Source organism: Rhizomucor pusillus (genome assembly GCF_041956525.1).
Source record: "Rhizomucor pusillus strain CBS 183.67 unplaced genomic scaffold VTP01scaffold_3, whole genome shotgun sequence".
Taxonomy (NCBI): Eukaryota; Fungi; Mucoromycota; class Mucoromycetes; order Mucorales; family Lichtheimiaceae; genus Rhizomucor; species Rhizomucor pusillus.
This window is the reverse complement of record NW_027192145.1, coordinates 1,711,238-1,738,702: the sequence shown is the minus strand read 5'-3', so window position 1 is coordinate 1,738,702 and position 27,465 is coordinate 1,711,238. Positions and strand designations below refer to the sequence as shown.

At 44.5% G+C, this 27,465-nt stretch overlaps 11 protein-coding genes across 11 annotated transcripts; 5 read left to right on the top strand and 6 right to left on the bottom strand.

Annotated features, from left to right (window-relative positions):
- Positions 1–131: 131 nt before the first annotated feature.
- Positions 132–841, bottom strand: VTP01DRAFT_6905 (uncharacterized protein; the record flags this gene model as incomplete). The annotated part of the gene is made up of 4 exons (XM_069385858.1): positions 132–368; positions 458–517; positions 583–724; positions 768–841. The coding sequence occupies 4 exons, from the start codon at positions 839–841 to the stop codon at positions 132–134; spliced, it is 513 nt and encodes a 170-aa protein (XP_069243278.1).
- Positions 842–5,164: 4,323 nt separating this feature from the next.
- On the top strand, positions 5,165–5,714 carry VTP01DRAFT_6904 (uncharacterized protein; the record flags this gene model as incomplete). Its single annotated transcript, XM_069385857.1, has 4 exons — positions 5,165–5,200; positions 5,282–5,404; positions 5,506–5,618; positions 5,696–5,714. The coding sequence occupies 4 exons, from the start codon at positions 5,165–5,167 to the stop codon at positions 5,712–5,714; spliced, it is 291 nt and encodes a 96-aa protein (XP_069243277.1).
- Positions 5,715–6,472: 758 nt separating this feature from the next.
- VTP01DRAFT_6903 (uncharacterized protein) lies at positions 6,473–8,084 on the top strand (the record flags this gene model as incomplete). The annotated part of the gene is made up of 2 exons (XM_069385856.1): positions 6,473–7,259; positions 7,321–8,084. 2 exons carry the CDS (start codon positions 6,473–6,475, stop codon positions 8,082–8,084), a joined length of 1,551 nt encoding a protein of 516 aa, XP_069243276.1.
- Positions 8,085–8,321: 237 nt separating this feature from the next.
- On the bottom strand, positions 8,322–10,593 carry VTP01DRAFT_6902 (uncharacterized protein; the record flags this gene model as incomplete). Its single annotated transcript, XM_069385855.1, has 3 exons — positions 8,322–9,618; positions 9,689–10,302; positions 10,369–10,593. 3 exons carry the CDS (start codon positions 10,591–10,593, stop codon positions 8,322–8,324), a joined length of 2,136 nt encoding a protein of 711 aa, XP_069243275.1.
- A 319-nt stretch (positions 10,594–10,912) lies between these two features.
- VTP01DRAFT_6901 (uncharacterized protein) lies at positions 10,913–12,776 on the bottom strand (the record flags this gene model as incomplete). Its single annotated transcript, XM_069385854.1, has 8 exons — positions 10,913–11,046; positions 11,101–11,410; positions 11,471–11,736; positions 11,793–11,971; positions 12,028–12,211; positions 12,276–12,457; positions 12,517–12,684; positions 12,748–12,776. The coding sequence occupies 8 exons, from the start codon at positions 12,774–12,776 to the stop codon at positions 10,913–10,915; spliced, it is 1,452 nt and encodes a 483-aa protein (XP_069243274.1).
- A 502-nt stretch (positions 12,777–13,278) lies between these two features.
- VTP01DRAFT_6900 (uncharacterized protein) lies at positions 13,279–16,272 on the top strand (the record flags this gene model as incomplete). Its single annotated transcript, XM_069385853.1, has 15 exons — positions 13,279–13,306; positions 13,359–13,478; positions 13,547–13,740; positions 13,803–13,985; positions 14,050–14,386; positions 14,450–14,526; positions 14,590–14,673; positions 14,734–14,799; positions 14,859–15,056; positions 15,118–15,216; positions 15,277–15,315; positions 15,368–15,498; positions 15,559–15,641; positions 15,696–16,066; positions 16,129–16,272. The coding sequence occupies 15 exons, from the start codon at positions 13,279–13,281 to the stop codon at positions 16,270–16,272; spliced, it is 2,154 nt and encodes a 717-aa protein (XP_069243273.1).
- Positions 16,273–16,478: 206 nt separating this feature from the next.
- VTP01DRAFT_6899 (uncharacterized protein) lies at positions 16,479–19,260 on the bottom strand (the record flags this gene model as incomplete). Its single annotated transcript, XM_069385850.1, has 9 exons — positions 16,479–16,571; positions 16,635–16,868; positions 16,931–17,110; positions 17,166–17,345; positions 17,404–18,347; positions 18,403–18,539; positions 18,596–18,722; positions 18,784–19,049; positions 19,112–19,260. 9 exons carry the CDS (start codon positions 19,258–19,260, stop codon positions 16,479–16,481), a joined length of 2,310 nt encoding a protein of 769 aa, XP_069243272.1.
- A 142-nt stretch (positions 19,261–19,402) lies between these two features.
- VTP01DRAFT_6898 (uncharacterized protein) lies at positions 19,403–19,633 on the top strand (the record flags this gene model as incomplete). Its single annotated transcript, XM_069385849.1, has 1 exon — positions 19,403–19,633. The coding sequence occupies one exon, from the start codon at positions 19,403–19,405 to the stop codon at positions 19,631–19,633; it is 231 nt and encodes a 76-aa protein (XP_069243271.1).
- A 50-nt stretch (positions 19,634–19,683) lies between these two features.
- Positions 19,684–22,998, bottom strand: VTP01DRAFT_6897 (uncharacterized protein; the record flags this gene model as incomplete). Its single annotated transcript, XM_069385848.1, has 7 exons — positions 19,684–19,835; positions 19,897–20,359; positions 20,426–20,515; positions 20,578–21,959; positions 22,036–22,526; positions 22,602–22,880; positions 22,940–22,998. 7 exons carry the CDS (start codon positions 22,996–22,998, stop codon positions 19,684–19,686), a joined length of 2,916 nt encoding a protein of 971 aa, XP_069243270.1.
- Positions 22,999–24,431: 1,433 nt separating this feature from the next.
- VTP01DRAFT_6896 (uncharacterized protein) lies at positions 24,432–25,819 on the top strand (the record flags this gene model as incomplete). The annotated part of the gene is made up of 9 exons (XM_069385847.1): positions 24,432–24,634; positions 24,694–24,723; positions 24,785–24,829; positions 24,897–24,951; positions 25,021–25,066; positions 25,119–25,163; positions 25,225–25,514; positions 25,574–25,630; positions 25,688–25,819. The coding sequence occupies 9 exons, from the start codon at positions 24,432–24,434 to the stop codon at positions 25,817–25,819; spliced, it is 903 nt and encodes a 300-aa protein (XP_069243269.1).
- A 156-nt stretch (positions 25,820–25,975) lies between these two features.
- Positions 25,976–26,736, bottom strand: VTP01DRAFT_6895 (40S ribosomal protein uS8; the record flags this gene model as incomplete). Its single annotated transcript, XM_069385846.1, has 3 exons — positions 25,976–26,004; positions 26,070–26,300; positions 26,604–26,736. 3 exons carry the CDS (start codon positions 26,734–26,736, stop codon positions 25,976–25,978), a joined length of 393 nt encoding a protein of 130 aa, XP_069243268.1.
- Positions 26,737–27,465: the final 729 nt, after the last annotated feature.

Sequence of the window (27,465 nt, the reverse complement as noted above, 5' to 3'; positions counted from 1 at the left end):
CCAATTTATCACATAAAATAATATAAAATAAAGATGCAAGAGGAGTCATAACCATATAATACTTCCAACGCAGCAATCAAGGAAGTCGTTATCCATGTGCAAGACATCGAAAGGTTTCGTCAGTCGAATCCTCAACAACGATGGCGACGGTGATGTTCCAAGGTTGCTGTGTATGCGATGAAAAAGCCGTCAAGATAACCAAAGATGCTGAATGCGATGAGGATGCGGTCCATGACGAATGACGCTGATGATATGACAATAACGATAATGCAAAAATTGTCGCGAAGATGCTGTCCATTATCCAAAATGATATATATGCTGATGCTTGTCAAAATTGGTGCATACGTAATGATGGTCAAAAATGCCGCCTAGGTCAAAAATCAGATGCACGGACCAGCCGTTGAAGATGGGGGAGGAGGGAAGAAGGTGCTTGATAACGGCCAATTGCTCCATGGACTAGTGTTAATTCGGGCAAGTCAAGGTCGATCACCGACAGGCACAGAGTCTCTAGATCCACCTAAAGGCGCATTGGGATCAGAGTCGAAGGCTTTTGGGATCTTCTCATTTGTGAACCAAACTTACCTTGGTTACAAGTGTACATGCAATTTGCACTTTGGCTATGTGAGGACACCAGAGTATGGAACCGAAGGAAGCACGGCGACCAAAGCTGTGGGCTATCCAGAAATTTGCGAATTTCGCGTTTTGATGCCAAAATTCACAGCTTCTTTTATTTTATTTTATTTTTTGCTCTCGTTTGCTGCACATACTGTGGGTCATGCAAGTCTGTGCCTAGCAGGGTCTTGACGATCCTCGGGAAACAGACTAAAATAACAGGTGCCATGCATAACGTAGCACCGTTGGCTCGTGATCAAGCGGTTGTCGATGATGTGAGCAAAGTGTTTGATCGTATGTATTGCCTTATTTTAAGGATACAACTACCTTACAATTACCTTTTGCTTTTGTTGATTTGTACTGCCTACAATTCATCCCTCCATTTAAGTTTGATCTGAGTATTTCTATCTGCGCTATTTATGCGGATTCTGCCAAAAATCCTAATAAGGTAAGCTCCATTGGGGAAACACTGTTCCCACGATGATCGCAGTGTCCAGCTCGGAAGGGCGGTGGTTCCGTGCTCCATGCCAGCTGTTCAGATCCAGTAAAAGGTTTAAAAACAGAGGCATTCCTCGGGCCTTCTTGCACTTTTATTCGGTGACTGGGTCCTTTATACGGTTGGGCGCATGGGTTCCTCTACATTGTAATTGCCCATGCTGACCTCGGGGTTATCCCAATGATGGTGTGTGGTTCCACCGACTGCACACTGGAGGAGGAACTCGGTCTTCTCTGCAGTAGACTCTGGGGCTATAGTTGGGAGTGGGAATGTCGTTCCCTGCAAGCTACAGTGGCTCTGTCTTCTGGTTTTTCAGCACGTAAAACTTGAATTACAAAGGAAAATGAATATGAAAAACGGTTTTTGGTCCTTTGGAAGGGGTGGATGTTTGCCTGACGCATCTCTGATCCTTTTCATCGTCGACTTTAGTTTTTAGTCTCTTGACATTAGCTGGTGACAACCATTCTGTCTTTGTAATTCTGCCTGCACTGACTCAATCTTTTCCTTCAACAACGTGCAAGCTCCTCTTCATTCGATCTTTGTACAAATCTCTATTCCTGATGCGCTGCTTTTTGATCTATCGATACAGTGTTCGTTGTCTTTGATAAGAACAACCATTGCCAAGCTTGGCCATATCCTGGATAAAGATGATTAGCCAGCAGTGTGCGCCGACTGCTTAGGCAGTCTTCTCCAAGAAGACCAACTGAATGCTAATTTAGCAGTCAAATCCAAGGAACTTTTAGTCATTCCCAAGTACTATTCTGTTTCCATTACTGAAGCACGAACTCTTGATAAGAGGAGGAGCATTCAATCCGAAAAGAGAATGTTGAATTAGTCGCGAATGTGCCCAAAGCTTTCCTCCGTCCCATCCCCCCTGGAACGCAAACAAAATACGATTTAATGCCAGAAGAAAGACTGTTCAAGGTCAGTCGGCGTTGTACTCTCGGTGAGTCCAGGCTTCAAGAAGCTTTACCCAAGTTATCATAAGTCATGCTACTGATTTCGTCGTCTATGTATGCACTCTCTTGAAAATTGGCGGCGATTTAGCCAAACCCCTGCGACATAGTTGTCTTCCTGCAACGGCATGGATGGTTCATTGATCACTTTCACGTTTTCGCTTCCTAAGCAAAGTATATATAGAACTATCGAATTACGATAATGGAGTCGAGATCGTAACTGGTTATTAGACCAAGTCTTGATAAAATTAGTCCAGCTTACCATCGAACGAAGCTGGATTCAGCTAATGAAGGTATTCATGCATTGAACTTTGTGTGATGCGTTATTTAAAAGTTTTCTCGGTCTCCTCTACATCAAACTGGATACGTAGCAGAATGCAAAAGTACTGATGCAGTATAATCACGAACATAAAAGCTGCTCTCAGTTTCTATATCTAGAATTGCTCGGTAGTAACGCTAATTACAGCTGCTAGCAAATAATTATGGGTTGTTTCGAATAAATGCATCATCAAGCCAGATTTGCGTAAGTTCGCTTTGATGTTGGCAAGCGCTCCTTCTACGCTCTGAGTAGTACGGGCACTCAGGTGCACATATTGCTCAGCCCACGGTCCACCCCCAGAGTCTCTTTTATGTGAGTAACATGTGTAGAGCGTATGTATCGTTAGAAGACGAATTAATACTTTAATGTATCAGCTGCTTAAAGATCAAAAATTTTTTTTTCGAGGCATTTGGCTTCATCCTTGCTTGATTTTTTTAGATGAGCACTGTACGTAATGGCCGCTGCATTAAAATCCTCCTTCTTTCTGGTTTGGATCATTTTTGAGACACACTCTTTGAACAATACACTGTAGTCTTGAGGATTTTTGGCGAACACTTTGAAATTCTCGTCTTGAAATTGTTTTTAATGTGCCATGAGCATAAGATTCGTGGAACAGTTGGAAAAACGCTCCCTAGAATGCTTCCTAGTGCTCGGTCATCGTCCATCACAGAAGGTCCAGGCAAAGTCTTCTCCGTCGAAACTGCATCTTGTAGTCTTCCTGGTACCAGGCGTATGACAGCACTTTTCGTTGGGATATGCTTCGGACAGGCAGACAATGGTTACTGTTGGATAGGCTAATCGCGGTCCATACGCGTTAATAGATAATAATGACACGGTCATTGAAATTCTTACAGTCGGGGACATTTAAATAGATAAACGGTATTGATACGGACACACCACTCTAATTTCCATATAGGTTTGGGACACCCCGCCTGCCCGTAGGCATTGCAAGAGCACTTGGCACATGTTATCAATTAAAAAGCCTGAAAAGGATGCTGGAAATTTTAGAGACGTCATCCTCGTTGATTGATACCATTATTATCATTATAAAAATATTATTGTCCTTAGTACTATCGGATCAAAATTCAAGCATTAAAGAAGTTGCGGCATAAAGCACTGAATAGTTTCTGGTGGCTTCAGTTTGAAGGAACTTACGGACAACCGACTACTGTCAACAACTTAGGGACACTCCAGTAATTATTCTTAGAAATAGAGCCGCTCATTACATTGAAAAGGCTGTGCAAAGCATACAGAAACTACGGGTAAGCGGGGTGTCCCAGCAATTGCCATAGATAAATACAAAGGTCACTTGAACAAAGAAAGGATGGATATAAAGTAGCTCTCGTGCTTTATCGTTGTCATATAGCAAGAATGGATTCTTCAAATATTTTCGATTTGAAAGCATGCCTTTGTTGTGCTGTAAACCAATTCTTCTTTACCTCCACCACGTCAACTATTTATATATATGCAGTTAATGTCTGTCCAAAGCAAATTCTTTTTTATCGGGTACGACCACGGATATAATGAAAAAGGAGTGTAAAAGAGTACTGCAGTGTATGTTTTTCAGTGCAGTTGATGTTTTTGCGGTGCAATTAGTCTTTTGCACTGCATGTATTAATTTAATTCCCTTCTGGGCAGATGAAAAATTTTCCTACGCGGTCCGTAAGCCCTCTAGAAGCGATAGATGGATCCAAGCAAATGCTTACTTACCTAAAGAAAAGCCTTAATAAAGACCGCTAACCCGTAGCGCGAAGTAGACGCTCATTAGCATCTTCAAACGACGCTCGCACCACGTTGTTGCAGATTGACAGGATTCTTTCGCATACCCCCAACCCCTAGAACATACAGAAACAGGGTATTAATGTATATCCACATGTGCGTAGTCATAAGCGTGTAAAGATGCTGAAATATGAAATGGCTGTGCACACAACGCTCGTATACTGCAATTACCCCTCTGTAAGCCGAAGCTAACTGAATACAGATAAACAGGGGAAGGCACGATACTGAGCAGAACGCGAAACTATGTTGGATATATGTCAAATTGTTCTATCCAGTACGCCAATCCTTACGAAAAGACAACGATACTTGGAAGAAATACACGCAGTCTCGTGCGCAAAATGGACTATTCGAAAAGGCGGTAGGCTGGAGACCAGCTACAAAGGGAATCCTCCCGCCTCGTTTAAGACTTTCACGTGTCAATTTGTTCTATGACGGAGATAGGATGAGAGCTTAATTAAAAGCAGCAAGCTTAAACACTGATATTGCATATAGCGCTCGATTACCGCTCACCTATAACAATGGAGATGAACTCCTCTGCGATAACGATGTAGATTTACTGAGTTTCGACAGGAGCGGAATGCTTTGATGCAGGTAATCATGGATGCATACATTGATGAATCAGTAAAACACAGCATGCTTGCAGCGCATATTTAGAAACTGGTCTGTGATCTTTTTGTCACAAGGTGTTGCACAGAGAACGGCAGTATATACTACATCTTGGTTACATTCATTTTGTACGCTGCATTAATGACAAGCAGCAAGATATCTTTCAGACGATGCGGGGACGCCTCAAGGAAATAGAAGCTTCTACTTACAATATTGGCAAGTTGTTGCCGAGAGGAGCAGTGATCAGTTATATGACTGTTGGGCGTTTCCTCCGGATTACCCCCAGTCATGCCTTTGTCCTACAAAAAGCCAGGATTGTTCCGTCGATGCATTTCCTGTTTCTTTTTTTTTTTTTTTTAAATCCTCCTCCTTTAACAACAAACGAGTTTGTCGCCAATGGCTACCCAAGTTGCAGGATATACTGTTTTCCAGGTAGGGTTAGCAGCTTCCTGTCCCAGATGCAAACTGCCTGTCTCAAATGCAAGCTGCATCCTCAATGCTTATTCTTTTTAGTCGAGTAAGCTGAACTTTGACGTGGACGAAGCCGTGGGTCGGGCCCAGCGAAGTAGCGAGCTCTTGACGGAGATGCTGCAAATGCTTGAACCTCACGAGATTGGAAGCAACGAAATTGCGAAGGTATAGAATCACAGTATGAGGAAGGCTCCTCTCCGTAACCGAAACGCTGTCAGGATAAATATGCCGAATGCGTAAGCTTGAAAGAGTATATTGCCGAACAGCTCTGGTCCGCATTTGAAATGGAGAAAATCGATGCACTGCAAGCTTCTTTGGAATCGCTGAACACTGCATGTTCCAAGTACGAAATGATGAAGGATATTGCAGAAGGGGAATGGTAAGACCAGTAGAGCTGAGAAACAAACGTCGCTGTGCTGGCTGCATGAACTGGTAATCAATCTCACGTTCTTTTAGGGAGTTCGTCTCGATTTAATCAGGCTCAAAGCTTTTCAATATACCAATATCCATGTCTAACTGCCATAGTCCTAAAAGTGATCTAATATAGTCTTTTCTCTTTTCCTCCTTCGTTTTTTTACTTTATAATACCCTGAAAAGATCTATACTGTTCCTGGCGGAAAACTTGTAATGCCTATCATGACATCCTCCTGGTAGATCACCAGTATCATAGTAGGCCATTTGCTGCCAATTCCTTCCTATCAGGGTTTCCCAATAACGCCATGTGTGTTTTTATATGAATTTCTTAAAAAGGGCATGCCTGCTCAGCATTGAACTTGCCTTTGCAATGAGTTCCCGACTTCGAGTCATTTTGCAAGAAGCCTTTCATCTTCTATAAATTAACAAACCTGTTTCTGAAGCGTGGTGATGGGAGAATCGCACTTCCGCCATTGTTTATTTGATGGATTACCTTTTTCCTTTTCCAGAATCTACGAAAGGAAATCCCAGCCGCAATTTTCCGTGCCCTTTCCTTTCCCGTGCCTTCTCCCTCTCCGCGCACACTTCTTTCCGTCCGGACACCGGCAACCGTACGGCTCGAACAAATCCGCTTCGCTCATAAGTAACCGTCCGCACACCAGGTAAAGAGCATCCTATCAATTACTGTTGCTACTACAGCACGATGTATCTAAGCTATTTGCTGTTTATCTGATTCGTTTCAGTAGAATACACAGGGAGTTTGCGGGCCGTTCCTAAAACAAGAGAGGAAAATAACACGCTACAAAAATTCAGTTCAAAATGGAGTCAAGTTCTTCCCCTCAGGACCCATATCGCGTTGATATATCGTCTGGAGGAGGTGGTGGAAAGACGAGTGGACGTGCAACGCCCACAACCGGCAGCAGCACAGCAAACCCCAGTATTCCAGACGACTGCATGGTTCTGTCGCCCACGCTGGCTGATATCTTGAGCGACGATCGGATTCTTCGGTTTTATCAATGCGTCAAAGATATAAGAACACAGCGATCACCTATGCAGACTGCTGCCATGTTTTTTGCTCTCTGTCACGCCCTAGGCGATAACATTGTCTTCTCCAAAACATCGCATATCCCAAAGGTCATGTTCCGCCAGGAACACCAGACATATGCCGTGAACGTAGCCGGCACGCAACACGAAAGTATGCAGCTTTTCAGTAACCACAGCAACAACAACAACAACCCCCCTGACTACACTCTCGATCCTTTCAGAATGACAAACAACTCATTGTCCATGGCGACGCCCAATCTTTTGTCAACCGATCAGCAGCAGCAGCAGCAGCAGCAGCAGCAGCAGCAGCAGCAGCAACAGCAACAACAGCAAAACCAAGCGAGCATATTCTCGGCAGCGGCGGCCGCGGCGGCCGCGGCAGCAGCAGCAGGTGCAGAAGGATCACCGCAAGAATTATTCCAAGCAGCACTTGCTTCGGTGTCGGCCATGCCGGCCCAGGCTCTGAGCGGATTCAAGCACAAGAACGATAACCAGCCTGTAGGAAGAGATGCAAAGAAGCAGAAAAAGTACAGCACACGAGATAAAGATTACAACACCAGAAGCAAGTAGCATGAAAATGATGGTGACATTTAGTTTAGCTAATCATATTCATATTACTGCAGAGAATAATCTGATCCAAGATATCCTAAAGGTACCGGAAACGGATCTATTCCATCAAGCTAGCAAAGTCGATGACGACGTAAAGATGATTATCCAAGGCAACGAACGAAATACGAAATCCGGCCTGCTATCGCCACTGCATCGGTTTGCCACGTTTGCCAACCTGCCAGCGCATTTTGACAGCGACTTTGCACCGAAAAACTCTGGAGTGTATTACAACTATGAATATTTCCAGCTATATCTCGCGTATAGAGACCTCGAGCTGGAGAAGCAGCAAGAACAGCTCGAAAATAATGTCAATGGACGCGACACGCGACCTATCAGTATGCAAATCCGTACAGAGATCGAAAAAGTGCTGGTGAACACAAACTGGGAAGCGATCCGCCGACGTCTGACGATCGGCGAGCGAGTTTTCCAAGTGTGCGGCATAATCGGGCGAGGATTCCTATTGTTGAGCAAACAAGTATCAGGACGCAAACTCTTGCATAATTTCAACACGACAGAATGGGCTGACCTCATACGCGAATTCCAGCGGCCAGAGCAGCAATCGCTGCTTCATACCCTGCAGACAAAGTATTCGCCGGAAAGATTGTTTGGTGCGGCAAGAACAGATAACAACCAGGCACCGGTGCCGAACGCCTCATCAGTCATTGCGCGACCACCGCCTTTTACCACTGGAGAGTCGTCGGCAGCAGCAGCAGCAGCTGCTGCTGCTGCCGCTCTAGCAACAACCGCCGATTCTACTTCACATGACCCTAGCGAATAATCGTGATACCATTATATCCTAACAGTATGAAGAAATAAAAGTAGGAAATTGCAATGTAATACACACGAACGATTCTAAGATACAAAAGGTAAAAAGAAAAGAGTAGAAAGGATTTGAAAAGGGTGACAGGTTGGTATTACGGTGCAGCTAATTTTTAAATCTATGCCATGTTGCTATATATTTTTCTTTCGGTTTTTTTTTTTTTTTTGGTTTGTGTGGAAAAGAGAGAGGGCAAATTTAGCTCCACACATCCTCCTGGTAACGACCAATGTTTCGCAAGTTCTTGATATATTCATGTGCTTTTTCTTCAGTCTTGCCGCCATATTCGATAGCAAAGTTGACAAAGGTTTGGTTCACGTCGCGTGCCATGTTCTTTGCATCACCGCAGACATAAATGTAAGCACCCTTTTGCAAAAGTTCCCACATTTCCTTGCCTTGTTCTTGCAGGCGGTGCTGGACATAGACTTTCTGCGGTGTTTCTCGAGAAAATGCAGTGACAATGCGGGACTCTTCACCGAGGGTTGCAAATAAGTCGGGCCATTCCTCCGAATACAAAAAGTCTTGCTGAGAGTTTCGGCATCCAAAGAACAAGATCGTGGGACCAACGGGCTTGCCTTGGCTCTTTTGAAGGGCACGTTCACGGATAAATCCTCGGAAAGGTGCTACACCCGTGCCAGGTCCCACCATAATAACAGGTACAGTAGGGTTGCGAGGAAGCTTGAACTGGGAACGGCGAACATGGACAGGAACCTTGACACCACCCAGAGCTCCACGAGGTCCTTTCAAATCATATTCAGGATAAACACGGCCATCGTCTACACCGTGACTGGCAGTATGGAGACGCCACAAATAGTTTGTGTTGACACCGTAAACTGTGCGTTCAGGGCAGGGGTCAGGGTTATACGCCAAAGTGACCGCAGTAACGGCGATGCTCTTAGGGCTCTCCTTGGCAGAGGAAGAGATAGAGTAGTATCTAGGTTGCAAACGAGACACACTTTCGACAATCAAGTCGAAAGGAACAGACGAGAAGAATCCAGGCCGGGCATCGTTGCCGGCAACCAATTCTAGAACTTCGCCCAAATTGCGGACGGCCTCACCGACCTTCAAGCGGTATTCATCTTTATCCTTAGCCAGCAAACGGAGATATTCCTTGGATGCTTCCGTGGGAGCGTATTCAATGAGAGACATCAAGGTTTGTCGAGAAGCAACAGCGCAGATATCGAGATAGTGGCGGAAGATGGCACGATACGTAGCAGGTACAGGGAATGGATATTTTTTGGAGGCTGCAGAGTCGATGGCTTTGACCATGACGACGGTGTCGAGTTTGTCGGAGAGTCCAAGGATAGAAGCCAAACGATTGACTTCGTTGTCGCTGTTGGTAGGCCAGATAGCAACGTGATCGCCTGTTTGATAGCTCAAGTTGGAATCAGAGATATCAATTTCAATGTGGAGACAGTGTCTATCAGAGTTGTGGAACAAGTCACGAGAAGTGATGGGTGCATTGTAAGGGTGCTTTGCATCATAGACGATTTTTCTAGATCAGATAAGACACTACATTAGCATCCGTGCCAGGAAGAAACCTATACTCCCTATGGATAACTTACGCTCCAGGCTTGGATTTTTCTGCAATTTCACCATAGTAAACATCCTCGTCGTTGTATGTCTCCAATTCCTCAACGCAGAACATTGCCTGTCGTGGTCCTGACTGGGCATTGCTTTCATCAACACCGAGGGCATCGCAGAATGCAGGCCACATGTTCTCTTGCCATGCCAAAAAGTCCTCCTCAAGGGATCCATCATCGTCACCTTCACCGCGTTCGCCGATACGCTTGGCTCCAAGCTCTGTAAGGCGCTTATCGACCGATCGTCCAACTGCGTTGTAGTGCTCGTATGTCTTATTGCCCAAACCAAACACCACGTAGCGCAAGTTTTGGAGAGGTTTATCTTCATCGGTTTCAGAGAACTGGGGAGACTCGTCCATAAGCAATTCCCAAAAGTCCACGGCGTTGTCCGTAGGCTCGCCTTCGCCGTAGGTAGCCATAATGAAAAAGACAAGATAGTCTTCAGGTACGGTATCCAAGTAGCTGAGGTCATAAAGTTCGATATCGGCAGTCATGCAACTGACGCCGTACTTTTGAGAGCATTCCTTGGCAAGTCGCGCGGCGTAATCTTCAGCAGTACCTGTCTGAGATCCGTAAAAGAAGATTACTCTGCGTCCCTGAAAAGCAATGACATTCGTTAGTATTATCATCTATGTGTAGAACATAGACCGGAGCAAGCTTACCTGTTCTTGCATAACCTTGACAAAGTTGCGTTCTCTCTTCGCCTGGCCATTGGCTTGCCCGTTGGCAGCTGGCTTGTTGGAGGCATCACTTTCGGGGTTGCTGCCAAAGAGACGCTCGGCAATCTGACGTCTAGCAAACCATGCTATGGTTCCGAGACCAATGGTACCCAGGAACACAATATCGAGGGGATCTAGCAAAGCAGAAGACGGTGGCGATTGGGTCATTGGCCACGATGAACAAAGAAAAGTGGTATGAGCGGAACTGGACGAACCAGGCAAAGGCGTGCAAAAAAATGAAATCGGACTCGCGGACCCGGCGCCCGAAATTCCAGGTACAACGTTTTGATACTTCCCCAATGATCTTTCATGTGAAATAGTCCAACTCGGACAGCAATGCAGCCATGGTAGCTAGCCATACCTTCACAGCCGCAAATGACAAAACATTGCAAAAGTACCAGCTCACAGTAGTCATGTCGAATTGAATGCATGATAAAATTGTGTGCCTAGAGCATTTTAATATCTTATCTGATGATCACTAACAACTTTAAAGGATGCCCTGTCTTCTAAGATCTTCATATGTCTTCTTGTTAAAGACATTGCCTTCTTCATCTTCATATTCCTCCATTTGATCAGCAATGAAGTCTTCAGCAGCGCCTTCTTTCTTTAATTTCTCGTAGACTAAAATTAATTTAGTATGTGGAAAAATGTACGGAAATTTCTTGGTATACTTACGGGCATATGCATCTTCAATCTTGGTGATTTCGTGGAAGTGTCGTGTATTTGGAATGCCTAAGCAGCGCATGCCATGAGCATGTCGCCATTCTTGAAAGTGTTTATCGAAAGCTTTGCGGCCCATGTATACATAATTGCCGCAGATTTCGCACGGATATTCGACTCCAAGACCATGTAATTTGTACAGCCAGTATGGAATAGGTTTACCATCCCAACCGAGAGGTAATTTGAGCGGGTTATAAATCTTGTCCTCATCATCCTCATCGCTTTCCTGGTCTCCAATCTCAATTTCTTCTTGCTCTTGCTCCAACTGGAAAAAATTTTTTTAAGTATCTGATATCTGCTCGACTGATTCTTGTCATCAACTTACTGTTCTTTCTTTGTCTGTGAGAGCCTGTTTTCGTTCCACATTCGCTCGCGTAGCTTCTCTGAAATTTGACAGAACGTCCGTGTATTTACTGATCAAGAATTCTCTCCACGCTGTATTCTTGCGTGTATCTTCCTTTCCATTGCCATTGCCGTTGTCATTCGTTGTTTGTGCACCTTTTTGCTCGTCCAATTTCTTTTGGTTGTTGATGTGTTTTTTGCCCTTCAAGTGACCATCAAACACGGTCTGTTTGGTAAATGCCTTTTGACCTGAAAGAAACATTCCTTAGATCGAGTCTAGGCAAATTGCTTATGATCTGCCTTACATGCTTCACAGTACAGCGTAGGATCGCTCTTGGCTACATCCTCCCAACCAGTGAGAGTACCATTTGCCCATTTTTCATCAAATTCCTTCCGTGCATCTGATTCAAGTCGATCCAAGTCATACAGCGGTCGTGCGCGGCGGAAGAATGATCGCAAATAATCTCGAAGGTTTTTCAAATACCTAGATAGGTCCAATTAGTTAAGCTCCATGAAATCCTAGTTTGACTCCATACATACTGTCGGTATTCAGGGCTGTTTTTGATAGTTTTCGGGTACGTGCTTTCAAAATTGTCGAATGCGTTTAGATATTGCAAGTAATCCAATTTTTTCACTCCCTTCAAGTTGATGTATTCAGTGTGTAAGGCGTTCAAATCTAGATAGCGGCCGTAGCTTTCTTCGCCGGTGAATAACTTTTCGAGTTCTGCAAAGCGATCAATTCCATTAGTCAAGCGTAATTCCATATGGTCCGCTTTGGCACCACTAACCATCTTCTTCTTCTTCGTCTTCGTCTCCGTCTTCGCCTCTGTGCTTTGTGAACTCAAGTTCTGGGGGTTCTGCAGGCTCGTTGGGAAATTTTCGGTGGTGATCCTTGATAACACGCAATCGTTCGTAAAATTCGCTGAATTCTGTTGATCCAGTAAGTGCATCAATCTCGGACTGCCGCAATCTAAACAACAACTGTCAGTATTCAGGACACATTCGCAATGCAAGTAGAATCACACTCACTCTTCCTTGTCTTCATATAAATCACACAGCTGTTTACTTCTGTCCGCAATCCGTGTCAGATATCGATCAACAGTGTGCTCGCTTCGCAAACGCTCACGATGCGTCTTCGCTTCATGCATATATTCATCGACGATCGCTTGCTCCAAGCGTTCAACCTCTTCGTGAGCTCTGTAAGATACGTTGATCAATTGAGATTGCAAGTCATGGCAGGAGGGGGAATTGCAAACTTACGCTCGCTGGCGTTCGAGGATATTATCCATATTTGAAACAACGTGAGAAGTGAATCAAGCCTTGAAATTCAATTTTCAGCTCTGCACGGAGTACAATCGTCTGTGAATTCTTGCCCTCATCATTGACTGGATGCTTTATTGCCTCTGCCAGTCTATCTTGACTACTTGGCTGGCAAATATATCTGTCTGAAGAGCAAACAGATACTGTTTTCCAGTCATTCCTTTCTTTCACTACAGCATATCCTTTTTTCCTCCCAGTTCTCTATCTGTCTCCGCACAACGGCGGTAGGTATTCGATTCCAGCAGCAAAACACCAATGTGCAGGGAATTGTATCATTCCATAGCAATAAAGATAAGGAATAGATAGATATATGAATCTAAAGCTAGCGAATCATCTCGGCACATCTTTCCAGTTTCCGAAAAGCAGCTGTCATTGACAAGCGCCACACAATGTCAAGTTGGCGCTCAGCAGCCTTTTTCAATTTTTCGTACGTTTGTGTGTGTGCCCCTGCCTGCCTATTGTCTGCCTGACATGAGCGCCAACATGGGCGACATTCGTGGTATGCATTTGTGCATATGCTATCTGGCCGATCGTTAACGCTTGCAAACCAGAGGCGATCGCCGACTTGAATATCCAAGTACCCGAGGAGCAGGCGTCTACTTCGCAGAACGACTTGATATTATATCCAGAATGGAAGGATATCACTGAATTTCTCGACGAGGCAACGGCTGGTATGGAAAGGCATTTTAGAGTACGACTGGTTGGATTGCTTTCTTAAGGTCGATATATTTATATATAGAAATGCAAGTCGGACAGCTCGTCCACCTGCAATCGTTTACGTTGTTCGATGCAATGAGTGCTATTGAAATTATGGATCCGAGAATGGATACCGGCATGGTCACGACGGATAGCAATAAACGGCTTTTGACTCTCGATGATCCGTTGAAACCGTCTCAGCTCTTGTGGGTGATGGATCGATTACTGAACTGTGAGGTAGATTATGTGAACCCACTCAGACAAATACAAACGACTCGATGATATAACCTGTACAATAGATGGCCTGGATATCTGGACATTCGCTATCCCAAACAGTCTTTACATGCAGCTACTACCATAATTTCCAGTTGAAACAGCACAAAATAGACGTGCTCCAAGATGTCTTACAGGCATATGTGCTAGCGTCCATCAAATGCTGTCAGTATATCTGGGATGAGATGAAGACTGGGAACGTGTACGAGGTAAACGAGAAAAATATGCGGTGGTGGCTGTAAATATATCGAGTATTTATGTGAATCTTTGCAGGAAGAAGACTTTACAACGAATTTATTTGGCTTATCGCTTTACGAGGAGTACGCTGATTCAGTAGCAGTAGAAGAATTGGAAACTGTAATGATACGACTGCAAACGATGATCAGAGAGTCTAGTGATAGCGACCAAGACAGCAAACGCATATTATCGGTTATCTATGATCGTCTGGATATTAGAATGAAATATTTACTTGCGCTGTACCACCTATCACAAGCGCAATGCTCACAGCTGGATCAGGCGAAAGAGAAATTGCAGAGTGTACTGGATATGCTAAAAAGCAAAAAAGATATTATCGAAATTGGAACAACAAAGGGAGAAGAGATCGAAGGAGGTTCGCGACAATTTAGCAATGGATCATGAACCTGTGCACGTTGACACTATGCTTTACCTCTAGCATTCGATCCGAACATCAACAGGAAACTGACGGCTCAAGCTCCTCCACGACCCATCACGTTACCATCAAACCAAGAGGTACACGTTGATGTGTATTAATATCATTGTACCAAAAGAGATTAACGTAACTCTTTTCGACAGGCTTATGAACATTATCAACAATTGGTACAAAGACTTTTCACCATTTGCGATGCTCCAAAATATACCTCTGTGAACTCTCTCATGGTAATTCAAAAACGATGATTCATCTCGGTCTTTGAACTATTATTCTAAAAACGTCATTAGAACTTTTGCAAAACTTTTGCTTCCACACGGCCGTATCCCGATGCCTTTTCCAGATCGAAACTAAATGCAAGTATTTTGATTTCGCAAAGCCAAAGAAAAAGCTAATACTTTGATATTTAAAATAGAGCATGCTCTATCACGATTCAAGATTGTTCGGTGCACGATCCGTTACCAATTTTGTAGCAAGCGCAATTGATGAGCTCGTCCACCCTCCTGTTTGGATGTTATTCCCCACGCAATGTCCGCCTCCAAAGCACGTTCAATCAGAAAAGTTGGAAACAGCCCAATCTGCTCTTGTACAATTTCTTGAACGCGCAGCACTTGTAAGTCCTACTTCACTTATTTGAAAGAAAAATCCACTATTTAACATTGCTTAAAATACAGCCATTTATCGACCTGTTTAAGCTACAATGTCACAATCGATCCAGGCAGCGACGAACGCTTGCAAAGCTCATTGCAGAGTGGGAAATGCTTCAAGACGAGGTAATATCTGCATCACATGTAATTACTTTGGAGGACATGATGTCTTAACTGTGTATGCAGGCTGCAGGCGTTGATGAGCTCTTTCATGAATTACAAGAGGCAAGTACCACAGATCACACTGCTGGATGCACTCGCTAACTCTTGTGAACAGAACAAAGACTTTGCACCATATTATTTGTCATGCTGGGCATATCATGTAAAACTAGAATGTATGGAGACTGTTCTCTTGCTGGGTTTCGAGCTGGAACTCTACGGCGTACATGAATACACTATGATCTATTTGTAAGTATGAAGGAGACTTTCACATTTTTCAGTGTCCCCTGATATATTTGAATTCTCTAGATATTTGCGATACATTCTAGATGCTAGGGAATACTTGCTGTCACGAGTGCAAAAGACGTTGTACTTTGCAGGAAAAGATAAAGGCAAGTAAATCTTGCGAGCAACGCCAACGTGTGATTCTAACGTCTTTGTAAAAGCCAATGTACTCGAAACCTTATATGCAAGGCAACAAATGCTTGTGTACCGAAAAGCGCTAACAAGCGGGTTATATAAATTGCTGGTGCTTCTACAGAGTAAAACGCATCAGCTAGCAGTGCCAAAGCTCCGTTTTGACGACGAAGAGACGCGGTTTCGTCATAGATTCAAGTGCTTCCTTGCGTTAAACTCACCTCCACCACCGGCATTTGCATCTTTCAAGGATACACTGAATGCTCCGAACGTCAGTGCACAAGAACTCGTGCAAGGCGCAGAGGCGGATTTGAAGGTAGCAAAGGAAGCGCTGAAACTAACACGAGATATGTCTGCTCAAGCAACCGCCACGGAAATGTGCCACCCAGAATTTGAACAGGTGTGTGTTGAATACGATGCATGGTTGCTTCGAGAATGCAGAAATAGTGATCCGATTTGTAGGGACTGTCTCAATTGGCGAAGACCTGCGTTGCCAATAGCATCATTCTCCTCCGTTTAAAAGATCCCAAAAACCACAAACAGAAAGCCACTGTAAATTTTGGATACCATCCCTGGTGGCCTGTTGTAGAATTTGCCAGTTCGTAATTAGTAATTTAATGACGATTGTTACATGTATTGTGCATCAGCACATAATAAGACAGCTTCGGCTGACGAGCTGCATGAACATACAATGTGATGGTATGAAAAGCTTCGTTGTTATATTTTACAGTGGTATGGAACAGCAACTAGATGCAAACAAGAAAACGAAACATGAGGAAAAAGGAGATGCTAGTAAGGGAAAAATCGAGAATCTAGAGAATAGCGTATTGCGAATATAATAGTGATCGTACTTTGTAGTAATCTGGAGATAAAAGACCTTCAACAAGCAACTGGCCAGTGCCAGTCTAAAAAAAGATAATATACATTAGAGTTAATAAAATTCAATGCATGATCTAACCATAACTTACTTTGCGAACAGCAACCAAGTCGTTGCAGACCAGTACACCTTCACCTTTAAATTCAGCGGTAATTCCTTCAGCCTGTAATAGTTTTCTGAATTCTGTCAAGCGTATATCGCCAACAAAAACCGAAGGCTCCCACTTGGGAGGTGTATCCGAAGTATCAGTATCCAGCGATGGAGTCGTCGAGTCTGCTGGAAAGTGGATCCGCCCGCTAACGCGGGCAAGCTCGTAATCATCCAGCTGAGATCGATACTGTTAGCAACCAACCACCCGATGTTATCACAAGAGTTTACAGAACGAACCTTTGCAAACTGCAGCGAGCTCACGAGTGCATCGCGTAACTTGACTCTGTATATATTTGTAGCAGCAGATACGTTGAGTACTTGACCGATTGCTGGCGCGAAGATCTCCTTAAGCTGCGGATCGCTGCGACATGCTTGCTCCAACTCTTCAGTTGGTTTCTCAGCACCGTGGACAATGATCTGTTACCGACACGGTGAGATTTAATCTTTCAAAATATTGGTATGCATGACTTACCAATTTGCGAGGAGCAATTTGTGGAAGAATAGTCTTTATGGATTTGCCATCTGATAGACCTTCTAGATCGACGTAACGCAGCTTGCAGTGTATCTCGACATCTTTTTCATTCACGATATATTTTGTTGGTGCCTCATCTTTGCGAGGTAACAAGGGCTCTGCTGCATCAACTGCCATATCCTTGACATACCGAGTCAGTATATATGAGCATTTTGATCTCTAAAGCTATCCTAGTTACCTCTGCTTTGCCAAAGTTTGCACCACCGGCAAAATTCCTCTCCATTTGCATTCTCTCCATATCTGACGTTTTCAAGTAATGCTCGACTTGAATCGCTTCACCGTAATCATCAATCTTTTTCCTTCGCTCCAGATACGGAAACATGCGATAACTTTGTGCTTGCTTGAAGAAACCGCCTGAACGACCCGCGTCACGAACGTACAAGTCGTATTGGTCGCCCATAAGTCCCTCCATGGTATCATCTGCCTCATCCATGTCTGATTCGTCGGACTCGTCCTCCTCCATGATAGTTTTACTGCGAGCGATCATTGCAGCCTGCGCAGCATCTCTCTCGGCCTTTGCACGCTGTGCTGCTTCGTATTCGATGAGCTCTTCTCCTTCCAAGGGTACTCGTTTGTATATATTCAGATGCAAAGTTGCATGATAATCAATTGCAGGTTTCACGGCCTCTTTGCGGTCTTTGCTATCCTCACTCTTGGCCTGCTCGTTCCATTCGTCGTACAATCGTCGAGCAAGTGATCCTGGTGCTGATCTGTCAGTGAGCAACAGCGTGTTACCAGCTCCACTGTCTTGACCCATCCATCGTAAAAATAGTTCGCGCGCAAATCCAGTCTCCAAGCTGTTGTTGCTGGCAATAACTACTTTCGGCCCAGGATAATTATCAAGATCCTCCAACTTGTGACACAAGCGCAGATATTTAAAGTCATATGGGTTTTCGCGAGTTTGGGAGAAGTGCTCTGTAAGATCGTTGCTTAACCATTCAAGCATAGATTTGACAAAATGGACTGTGTGGTAGCTGGTGTTGGTGAGCATGATCAGTGGATATTGCAACTGATACTGAGTCCAGTGCTGATCTAGTAAGTATGAAAGCTCCAAAACACGTGCCGAGGAATCTGTAGGTAGAAGAACAGAACCTCCTGCCTGGACAGTTTTGATCATGGTATCTAAAGGATTTTGCATTAACTAAATGGACAAAGATAATGATCAAACACTGCTTACCAAACATCGCCGCATATCGCTCTTTTCGAGAAGGATGACTCACAGACGCGTTCAAAGCACCAGTGATCATCAAGGATGGTCTCGTAAGTGCATCCAAAACTACGCCTCCAGAGTGTAGCACAGTTCCATTCAAATGACTATTATAAATTACATGTTAGCATGTATATTTGTCCCCGTAATAATCATCACTCGCCATTCTTTTCGATGGTTGAAATCTACTGCATAGACGATTTCATCTGTATCCTGCTTGATTTTCCAAATCGTGCCACCAATTGTATGCGCTGCAGCGTATGCTGTAATTGTTATTCCCTCACATTTGCCTATATGCCTCGTTTTAAGTATTCGCTGCTGCCAGCAACCGAACGGAATCATGTACGCTACCAGGCAAAGGAAATGGCTGAGAGTAACGCAAGGAAACAACCTTCTCAAAAGCATCATCCACATCCTCCAAGCTGAACGTCGTAAAGTCCATTTCGTTCGTTTTCGATTGGTGTATATCGTACATACACATTTTGCCCATATTCACAACAGGTACGGTTGCATAGACGGGGCACGTCATTCCAAGTTCGCTCCTCGCGTATGGAAACGCACCCAAGTGAGGTAAATCACCGTGAGATATCAACAACGCATCGATCTGTTTTGCAACTCTGCAATTTTCGATTTCAGTTTGCTTTGCATTTAGGAATGGTAGAGTCGTGCCCTTTTATACTTTTTCAGATTGGTGAGATCCTCAACTTTGAACTTGTCCGTCCAGCCGCAATCCAACAATAATTTGACTTCATCAATTTCCAGCAAGTAGCACAATGCATCCTCATTCCTGGCACCCGAAATCGGGGTGAACTTGATATAGCTGGTCATGTAGAAGGTGGCGCAAGACAGGAAGAGTGGAGGAATAATCCTGCGGGTCCGCACGCGCGTTTCACAAATGGACTGACAAACGGTCACTTCCCGATAGATCCACGTTTGACAGCCTCCTCTCGCAATCGTACAAGAGAAAGAAATGGCAGATCGTGTACCGGACGAGGAAGAAGATCCTTACAATGCCCGTATCGAAAGGACAGGCTGTGCAAAAGAGAACGAGGATTTGCACCTTTGCTTTTACGACAAGAAGGATTGGCGCCTCTGTCAAGAAGAAATGAGGCGATTCCGTGCTTGCTTCCAGGCTAAGAGTACCAACGCTGGTAGCCGAGAGCTACGGGCATCTGAAGAAGCACAAAAGCAGCAAAAGTAGTGTGACCCTCTCAATTCCTTGCCCTTCCTCCTACTGTAGATACAAATTTATTATTCCTCACATAGAAGACTGGCTCTACGAATGTCTGCATTGTCCAAATATCGCAGTGTCTGCATTTGTTTGAGTAATTCTGGCTGAATGTCATCAAAGACATATGCTTGGGATAGCAACTGAAATGCTAAAACATGCTTGATGACCGATGCTAAGGAGTATGGATGGAGGTGAGTATCAAAACTTCACCTGAAAATGTTGGCCGGTTTTACCTGTGACACGAAACTTGTTGTAATTGACAAAGTGCGTGCTAAGCCGCGATCGCAATGCTTCGTCGTCATCTACGTAGCCGCGAGAATTATCGGATGCAGAGTTGGCTGATCCAGCAGCGATGAAGGTCGGGAGCTCGGCATTAAATACTAAATCGGATAAATACAGGCCCAGGAATGGAATGCAACCACGCACACATCCGAGTTCTCTGAGGTCCGTCTGATTAGATGTCAACACACTTTCAACAGCTGAGGATTCGGCAACGTTCTCGATAGCTTTGCTCATTGCTTCCCGCACATTTTTCCAGTTGTGGAATGGTTTCGCAAGCTCCTGCAGTTCATTAAGTATTCGCATCTCGTAAGAATCGATCCGTTGCCAAGTTCTCTTGAGTCGGGACACTGCCGGCGACTGTAGCCCAAGTAATATTTGCATTAACGTGCTGTAATTGCGGTGATGATAGCATTTCTTATTGGAATTATTACGGCGTGAGCTAACTCTTTTATGTTTCCTTCAATATTCTACAAAACATACCAGGGCAATGCGTATATACTTTTCAATGACCATAATGCGTGTCTCCAAAAGCCGTGCCTGTACTATCTCTGACGTTACCCACTGGCAAGTCTAAAAATGTAAGATTGCGATCTTTAGTATATGATAAAATCAGCAAAGATAACGCAACTTGCCATGTTAAAGTAATTAATAACGCGATTAACACCATCCTTTTGCAACGACAGCGAGGCGGCTGCATCTTCCGGTACTTGCTCGTCCGCGTCTGCCACAACGGTCGAGCACCGTCGATTTCGCCATCTTAATTCGGCCAGTTCGTTCCAGCTGACATTCTGCAGCATCTGCTGCTCAATGATGCAGAAATGCCGAGCAATAACTTCGGAGCGATATCGCAGCACGAATGGTTGGGACAGCGAGCCGCTATGATCATCTGGGTCCAAAGATGTTGTATCGATATCGGCTGACCGTCGTATCCAGTATCCAAACGTAGATGCAGGTGGCGGTGTTTGGGCCGGTGTGCGAGGTACCCAATGGAAAGGACAGAGCGGGTTCGGGTGCCGAGTGTCATTCTTCTTTCTAAACGAGTTGGATCGACTTGAAGAACGTATAGGTACGGGTGTCGATGAGGAGGTAATAGGCTGCTGCTGTTCGTGCTGATCTCTTTTTTGACATGCCCTATTGAAATCGGACATTAAGCGCCGACTAGCTGATTTCATGAGTAGGTGCGACGAGGCAGATATTTTTCGCAATCGTTTGCTGTTAGTATCAGGCGACGGTGTTGCTGGCTGCATCGTCGTCGTCGTCAATTGAGGATGATCTTTGCATAAACAGTTGCCTTTGGGTTCAGCATACTCGTGATTCGAAGGATGATGCATCCCTTGCCATATCGAGTGGCACATACTGGGCACGGACCTTTTGATAGTCTTGATGCCAAAGTTCATTTTGGCTGCCCATGCATTTCCTTCGTTTACACCTCGCTGTGATCCTCCTGATATCCGTCGAGAGCGTGCAAAGAACGCCAACGTCGGCGTGGAGACGGATGGTTTCAGTTCTCTGTAAGGGGACTGCTGGCTATTAGTGCTCATGCCAACGGCGCTATCTTTACGAATGCTTCGAGTGCTTCGGGGGAGAGATGAAAACGCCGTAGTAGGGGTTGATCGGTTGCTGCTGGTGCCGCATTCAATGGAAAGTTGCCTCGAGTCAATGGCCGATTCAGATAGCTTTTCGTTGTACAGCTTTCTCTGCCGCTTTAAGACGCTGCGAAGATTCTTTATGATGCGTGCATCACGTGGAGACGCGAGAATGATCGGATGAGTGCGTAGTTGCGACAGGAAGGTGCATAGCATGAATCGCAGAGTTCGAGAAGTTGCAAAGTCTTGTGGCCAGTAATGCGTGAGCCAGTGCCGTAACACGACAAATGTCCTTATGCGAACTAGACGTCGTTCATCGGTGTCTTGCAGAAGAGCCCACCTGAATCGTAAGATCAACAGCTTGCATAATTTGATTCGAGTCAGGAACTGTCGGTAGGTTAAGAAAAAATCCATCATGAATTCCGAATCTGATATAATATATATGACGTGGTGCGTAAGTGGATAGACAGCTCGATCACTTTACGCTTTCTTTCACAACTATACCCATTTCCTTCGTTAGCTTCTCAACAAGTTTCTCCACTGTTGCAGAGCTCAACGCTCCTTGGTTTGATTCTCGCTTGCTGTAGTTGATAAACCTATTTGGATCAGTTTGTAAAAGATCAAAGATATGCGGGTCGTTTTCGATAGGCGGGGGCGGAGGCGGCGGTGCATCCGTTTCCGGATCCGCGTCCCGTTTTGTTTCCTCAACGCCCACCCAGCCAAGAGAATGCTGATCATCAGGCCGGTTAGCGGCGTCAATGATGGCCGACATGATGCCTTTCGTCGTCTCTTGTTCATCGCCGCAAACCGTTGCCAAGGAGTCTTTTCGGGGGGCTGGCAGGATCAGGGATTTTCGTCGGCGTGAAAGTATCTTTGTGAGCTTATTTGCTGGTGCTGTGCCCTGTGTAAAGGAGCGCGAAGTATGGAGCCTTCGTTGCTGCTGCTTGTGCTTCATTGATGGAAATTGCACTGCCACATTGTTTTCGCGAGAATGCCTATCACATAGGGTCGAAGATAAATGATTATGCAAAAGAAACAAAAAACGTGTTGCCAAAAATAAACCATCGTACATGTCGTCATGGCGATATCCATTGCTTTCTGTGACCCATCCATAGATGGTTGCTAGACGCATACATTCTTTGGTGCTTGGCTCGATGCAGGAACTATGTCGCCGTCGGGGCAACTCTGCCGCATGTATCGTCGAGCTTGTCCAATCAAAGGAGATAACAGGCGAGGCTGGCATTGAACTATCGTTCAAGCGATTGCGATCGTGCTTGGAGCGAAGGTCGACTTTGACGTGGAGAGTGTTCCTTTTGGAAGAGAGGTCGTCGAGTGATTTTGAGCGACGTCTGTCAAGTTAAGTTAAATTAATTAAGTTGTGGGAAGGCGAGTTTCCGTTTGGAAATACTTTATTAGACGGTCTGTTACTGATGGAAACGGAGTTGGCGGTGACAGAAGGGTGTCCATGGCAGCAGGTCAAGCAACAAGGAACGAAAAGAAAAGGAATTAGAGTTTGCCCAATTATGCAGGCAGCTTGGATAACGAGAAAGGCGAGAAAAAGAAAGATAAGAAGAAGAAAAACAAAACAGGGGAAAAAAAAAGGTTGCAGTAAATCTCTGCAGAGACCAAGACCGTATAGCAGGATGGCATGTGTAAACCGGCAACGCATACCAAAAAGGACAAGCGAAGCTGCCAGTCGTTAGCAAAGCTGTTATTCTCGCGAACTCTCCTTACAGGGCCATCTATATTTTCTCTTAGCCGATTGTGAACAGAACCGTATTCTACTGAATGCTCTGTCTTGAGATTCCATCGAGACGAGAGTTATACTTGTGAACGTGCATCTTACGGCCTTGTGATTTGTTTGTTGAAAGGAATAAAGACGATGCTTGGGAAACGCAAGGCTCATGCAGATAAGGCATGTTCGCGTTTCTCGAGATGGAAAGCTTTTTTCTGCCTGTCATGTTGACAAGTCTTTTTTTGGGGGTTGGGTTGGGTTGGGAGCTTAGAGATGGAAGAGTTAAGATCCTGGGGGAGTGGGAGTGTGAAAGAAACGCGTGTCAATCAATATTATCATACAATGAGGACGGGCTCTTCCATTTTATCCCCTTATGTGCCGTTCCAACTAGGCACCCCCTTTCCAAAGGATAATACATAGCGGTCTCAGCCGTTCAAAGAAGCAGTAAAAACTATATAAAGCGACTTGAGCACGTTTACATGTAAAGTTTTGTGGTGATATTAGGAAAGGATATCAAGTGGATCAAGATATCGACATTACTTAATGTATGTGCACGGGACAGCTTCCTTTTACAGCCACGATGATGCCAGCTTTGCAGCCATGCAGCTTGCACGGGAAAGATCCTGGATAGCAATCGAGACCTTTCCCACTGATACATAATATATATTGTAGTAGATCCTTCTGATATTTTGTTTGTTGCAACCCACGATTGAAAACTTTTCCACGCATATTAACGGGAAAGGGGTTAAGGAGGTCAGTGGTAGCACCATTCATATAACATATTAAGCAATACGCACTTCATTTGCTTGCTTACAGTGCAGTTTGAGGCTGCATACTTATGGGTTGCCAAGGACCATTTTTCGATTTGTCTACATACAAGGCAACAAACCATAATATATTCATAATTCGTAAAGTGCCACGAGGTGGTAATAAAGGAAGAATTAAATGAGTCTTGATCGACTTTGGATGATAAATCTTACGACTTGATGCAACAAAAGATGCTGACTACTTATCGTACGCAGAGTTACGTGCACCATGAATGTAATAATGACCAGGTCATTCCCAGAAAATTGCTGCTGACAGATTCTCTCTATGGTTGCACAAGTACATTGATGCAAAACCCCACCATTTCCTTTTTCCTTGCACTTGTTTTTGAATCAAGGCCATGGTCTCCATGTCACCACATGCAGAGGAATTTACACAGCAGCGTCCATTCAGGATTAGAAAGTCTTTGAGGGAGCTTATTCATCGACCAAAGTTACGAAAGCAACAGAAAGATCTCTCGCTGCCTCTGCCTTCATTGCCGGACGGAAGTAACAGCGCACACGACGAGTACGTCTATGACATCCTTTATGAATGCCAGCGCGGGTACGATAGTAGCCATACGCACGTATATTTTACGGTGATAATTTAATCATTCATTACAGATCATGGATAGTCGGCTACAGCTCAAAAACGTACGTGACAGATTACGACATCGTGTTCACAGAGCAGGTTCTTAGCATGTATTTTTCACAGACTTCTCCAATTCGACCCTGATCCTTGGTGCGACGCAAACATGCAGTAAGGATGCATACATGTCTTCCCATAATGGTTTGCAGCAGCGGGAAATTTTGACCACTATTGCCAGATTCACACCCATGGATCCTTCCACCTATCAGTTGCCAGACCCGAGTTGGGAATGGGTAAGTAGTATGCATTCCATCAATGCATGCAAAAAGGCTGGTTCATAATTTCCTGCTCTGAACTCACAGGTCAGCAAGGAATGGATGGTTGACATGTCAGGAGACGTCGATGAATGTGAGTCGTTGGGAAACGGCGGCATTATTTTTTATTGACTTGCCTATTTTAGCTGGTTGGCAGTATGCTTTGAAGTTCCACGGCGCCGTTTGGCACGGTGAGGGGTTCAAACAAATGTGGAATAACGTACGATTATTGCTGACAGGACAGAAATGTAGGAAACTACAAGCATTTTCGATCGTTTGTTCGTCGACGGCGATGGATACGGCTCCGTCATCGAAAGAAAGCTCTCGAGAGACCAAAGCCGCTGCAGCAACAATCATCGAACGCCAATGATGTACAAAACGGTGGTTCAGAGCACCAGGAAACTGTATCCACCAGTAAACAGAATATAGATCAAAGTCAGCTACTGCAGCAGTTAAAACAGTGCCGATTGGATCGCGAACGCTTAAGCATCTTAAACAACGCGTTGCAACACGAATACGCAGCGCAAGAGCTTGCAAAGCAGGTAAATTAAAAGTATACCAGGAAGTTGCTGAAGCAAATTCTAATCCTGCCTGACTTCAGGCCAAAGATATTTTGAACACATTGGATTTTGAAGCGTCAAAGTGCGCATTTTTGAAGGTAGGATGTATTTCACGGACGTACAAACAGCTGAAATTCACTGTAAATGATCCGTAGCAACTCCATCCAATATTCCAGAAGAGCGAGAAGTCACCAGCATTAACCAGTCACCAGTTACAGGCCCTTCAGTCACTCAAGTTCTATACTGACATGGAGAAACTTGTAGATACAAGCAACAGCAATCTATAAGACACTTACTGCAACGCATATGGTTCGCACAATGCACTCTATCTCAACACATCCTCCTTATAAACACTACTCCTATACCCAGAAAGTCACTACACAGCCGACTTGCATCAGTGGCGATTCAAATTAGCTTTATTGTTGCAGCATTGTCCAAGCAACTTAGTAGAAGAAACCAAGGATCTTGCCACCTGAGATAATATATACGCGTGAGATACATTGTCGACCCCTATCAATTTTATATTCTCATATTTACCAGCGTGCTTGCGACGAGCCTCTTCGTGGTCCATGATACCAGCGGAGGTGGTCAAGACAAGGAAACCGAATTGACGGGAGGGCAACAAGTTGGAGGTCCACTTCTCGAGTTCGCTAAGCTTGATGTTGAAGCGGGGAGAAATGACACCGCACTTGTTCAAACGGCCGTTGAGCTGAATGACGATCTTGCCGGAACGGTGGTCATCGATCTCCTCGAATTCGCCAATGTAACCTATTCAATCCCCGAGATAATTAGGTATGCAAATTCTAACTCGGGAAGCAACTCGTTCTTCTCGACACGAAGGAAGAAATCCCGAATTGTAAGATATGTTTCGCCTATCGCAGCAGGAAGCAGCCACAGCATTGCATGCTATCCGAAACGTGGACAGACGACTTTGATTTCCCGTTGTATTAAAATCCAAAAGTTGTGGGGTTTCCAACTTGAGGACAGTTATGTCAACGGTTGCGTGAATTCGGTCTCCTCTTCCTCGTGCCCTGAGACGAGCTTTGAAATTCATTAATAAAACAGACTTACCGTGCTTCTGCATGACAGAAAGGAACTTGACAATGACCTTGGAAGAAGGACGGATCATGACCTGTCGCTTACCGCGACGCTCAGCGTTGTTGATGCTGTTCAAGCAGTCGTTAAGAACGGAGACGCGAACCATTTTGTAATGAGCAAGACAAGCTAGATTGTACGGTTGGTGAGCAAATGTGCCGAGCGTGCATAGTTTCGAGAGATATCATGGGTATTCAGTGCAGATTGATGTGGGTCATGTTTTATAGCTAGGAATGAATGGATGGATGGATGGGTTTAGGCACATACCTGGAGCCGAAAAAGAGGGAGTTCGATGGATGGCAGGATGCAAGAAGCCATCAGCAGCGGCAAGTTGCTGAGCTACAAATTGTACCCAAATTTGGGAGGAAGGTCTGTCAAGAAACGGTATAGACGATGTACATTACATGTGTATGTAGAGCTTCATTGAGGTTCGATACGTAAGAAATCAGAAAACGCTAAGATAGCTTTCAAAGAGAAACATTGTTTGATAGAAGCCATTTCATTCTCCTTCGCATAAGCAATCCTTCTTTCTTCCACTCTTCTTCCTTCTCGTTTGTATCTTTCATGGATATAAATCTGCTTCTAAACCCTCAACAGAACGACCAAACCAAGACCAGAATCAGATAGCGTTCATTTATTTGCATTTTCTGGTCAAACGAGGGCGCAACACGCATATGCATTGACGGAATGTGTTGATCATGACGGAGGAAGTGTGGTACGTGATATGCTTCTTTGAGAGTCTTAATATTCTGTATCAACAGGTTACATTGAACTAGATATTAAGACGTGATATCGTTGGCTGTACGCATATACGAAGAATATTACGACTGTATATGGA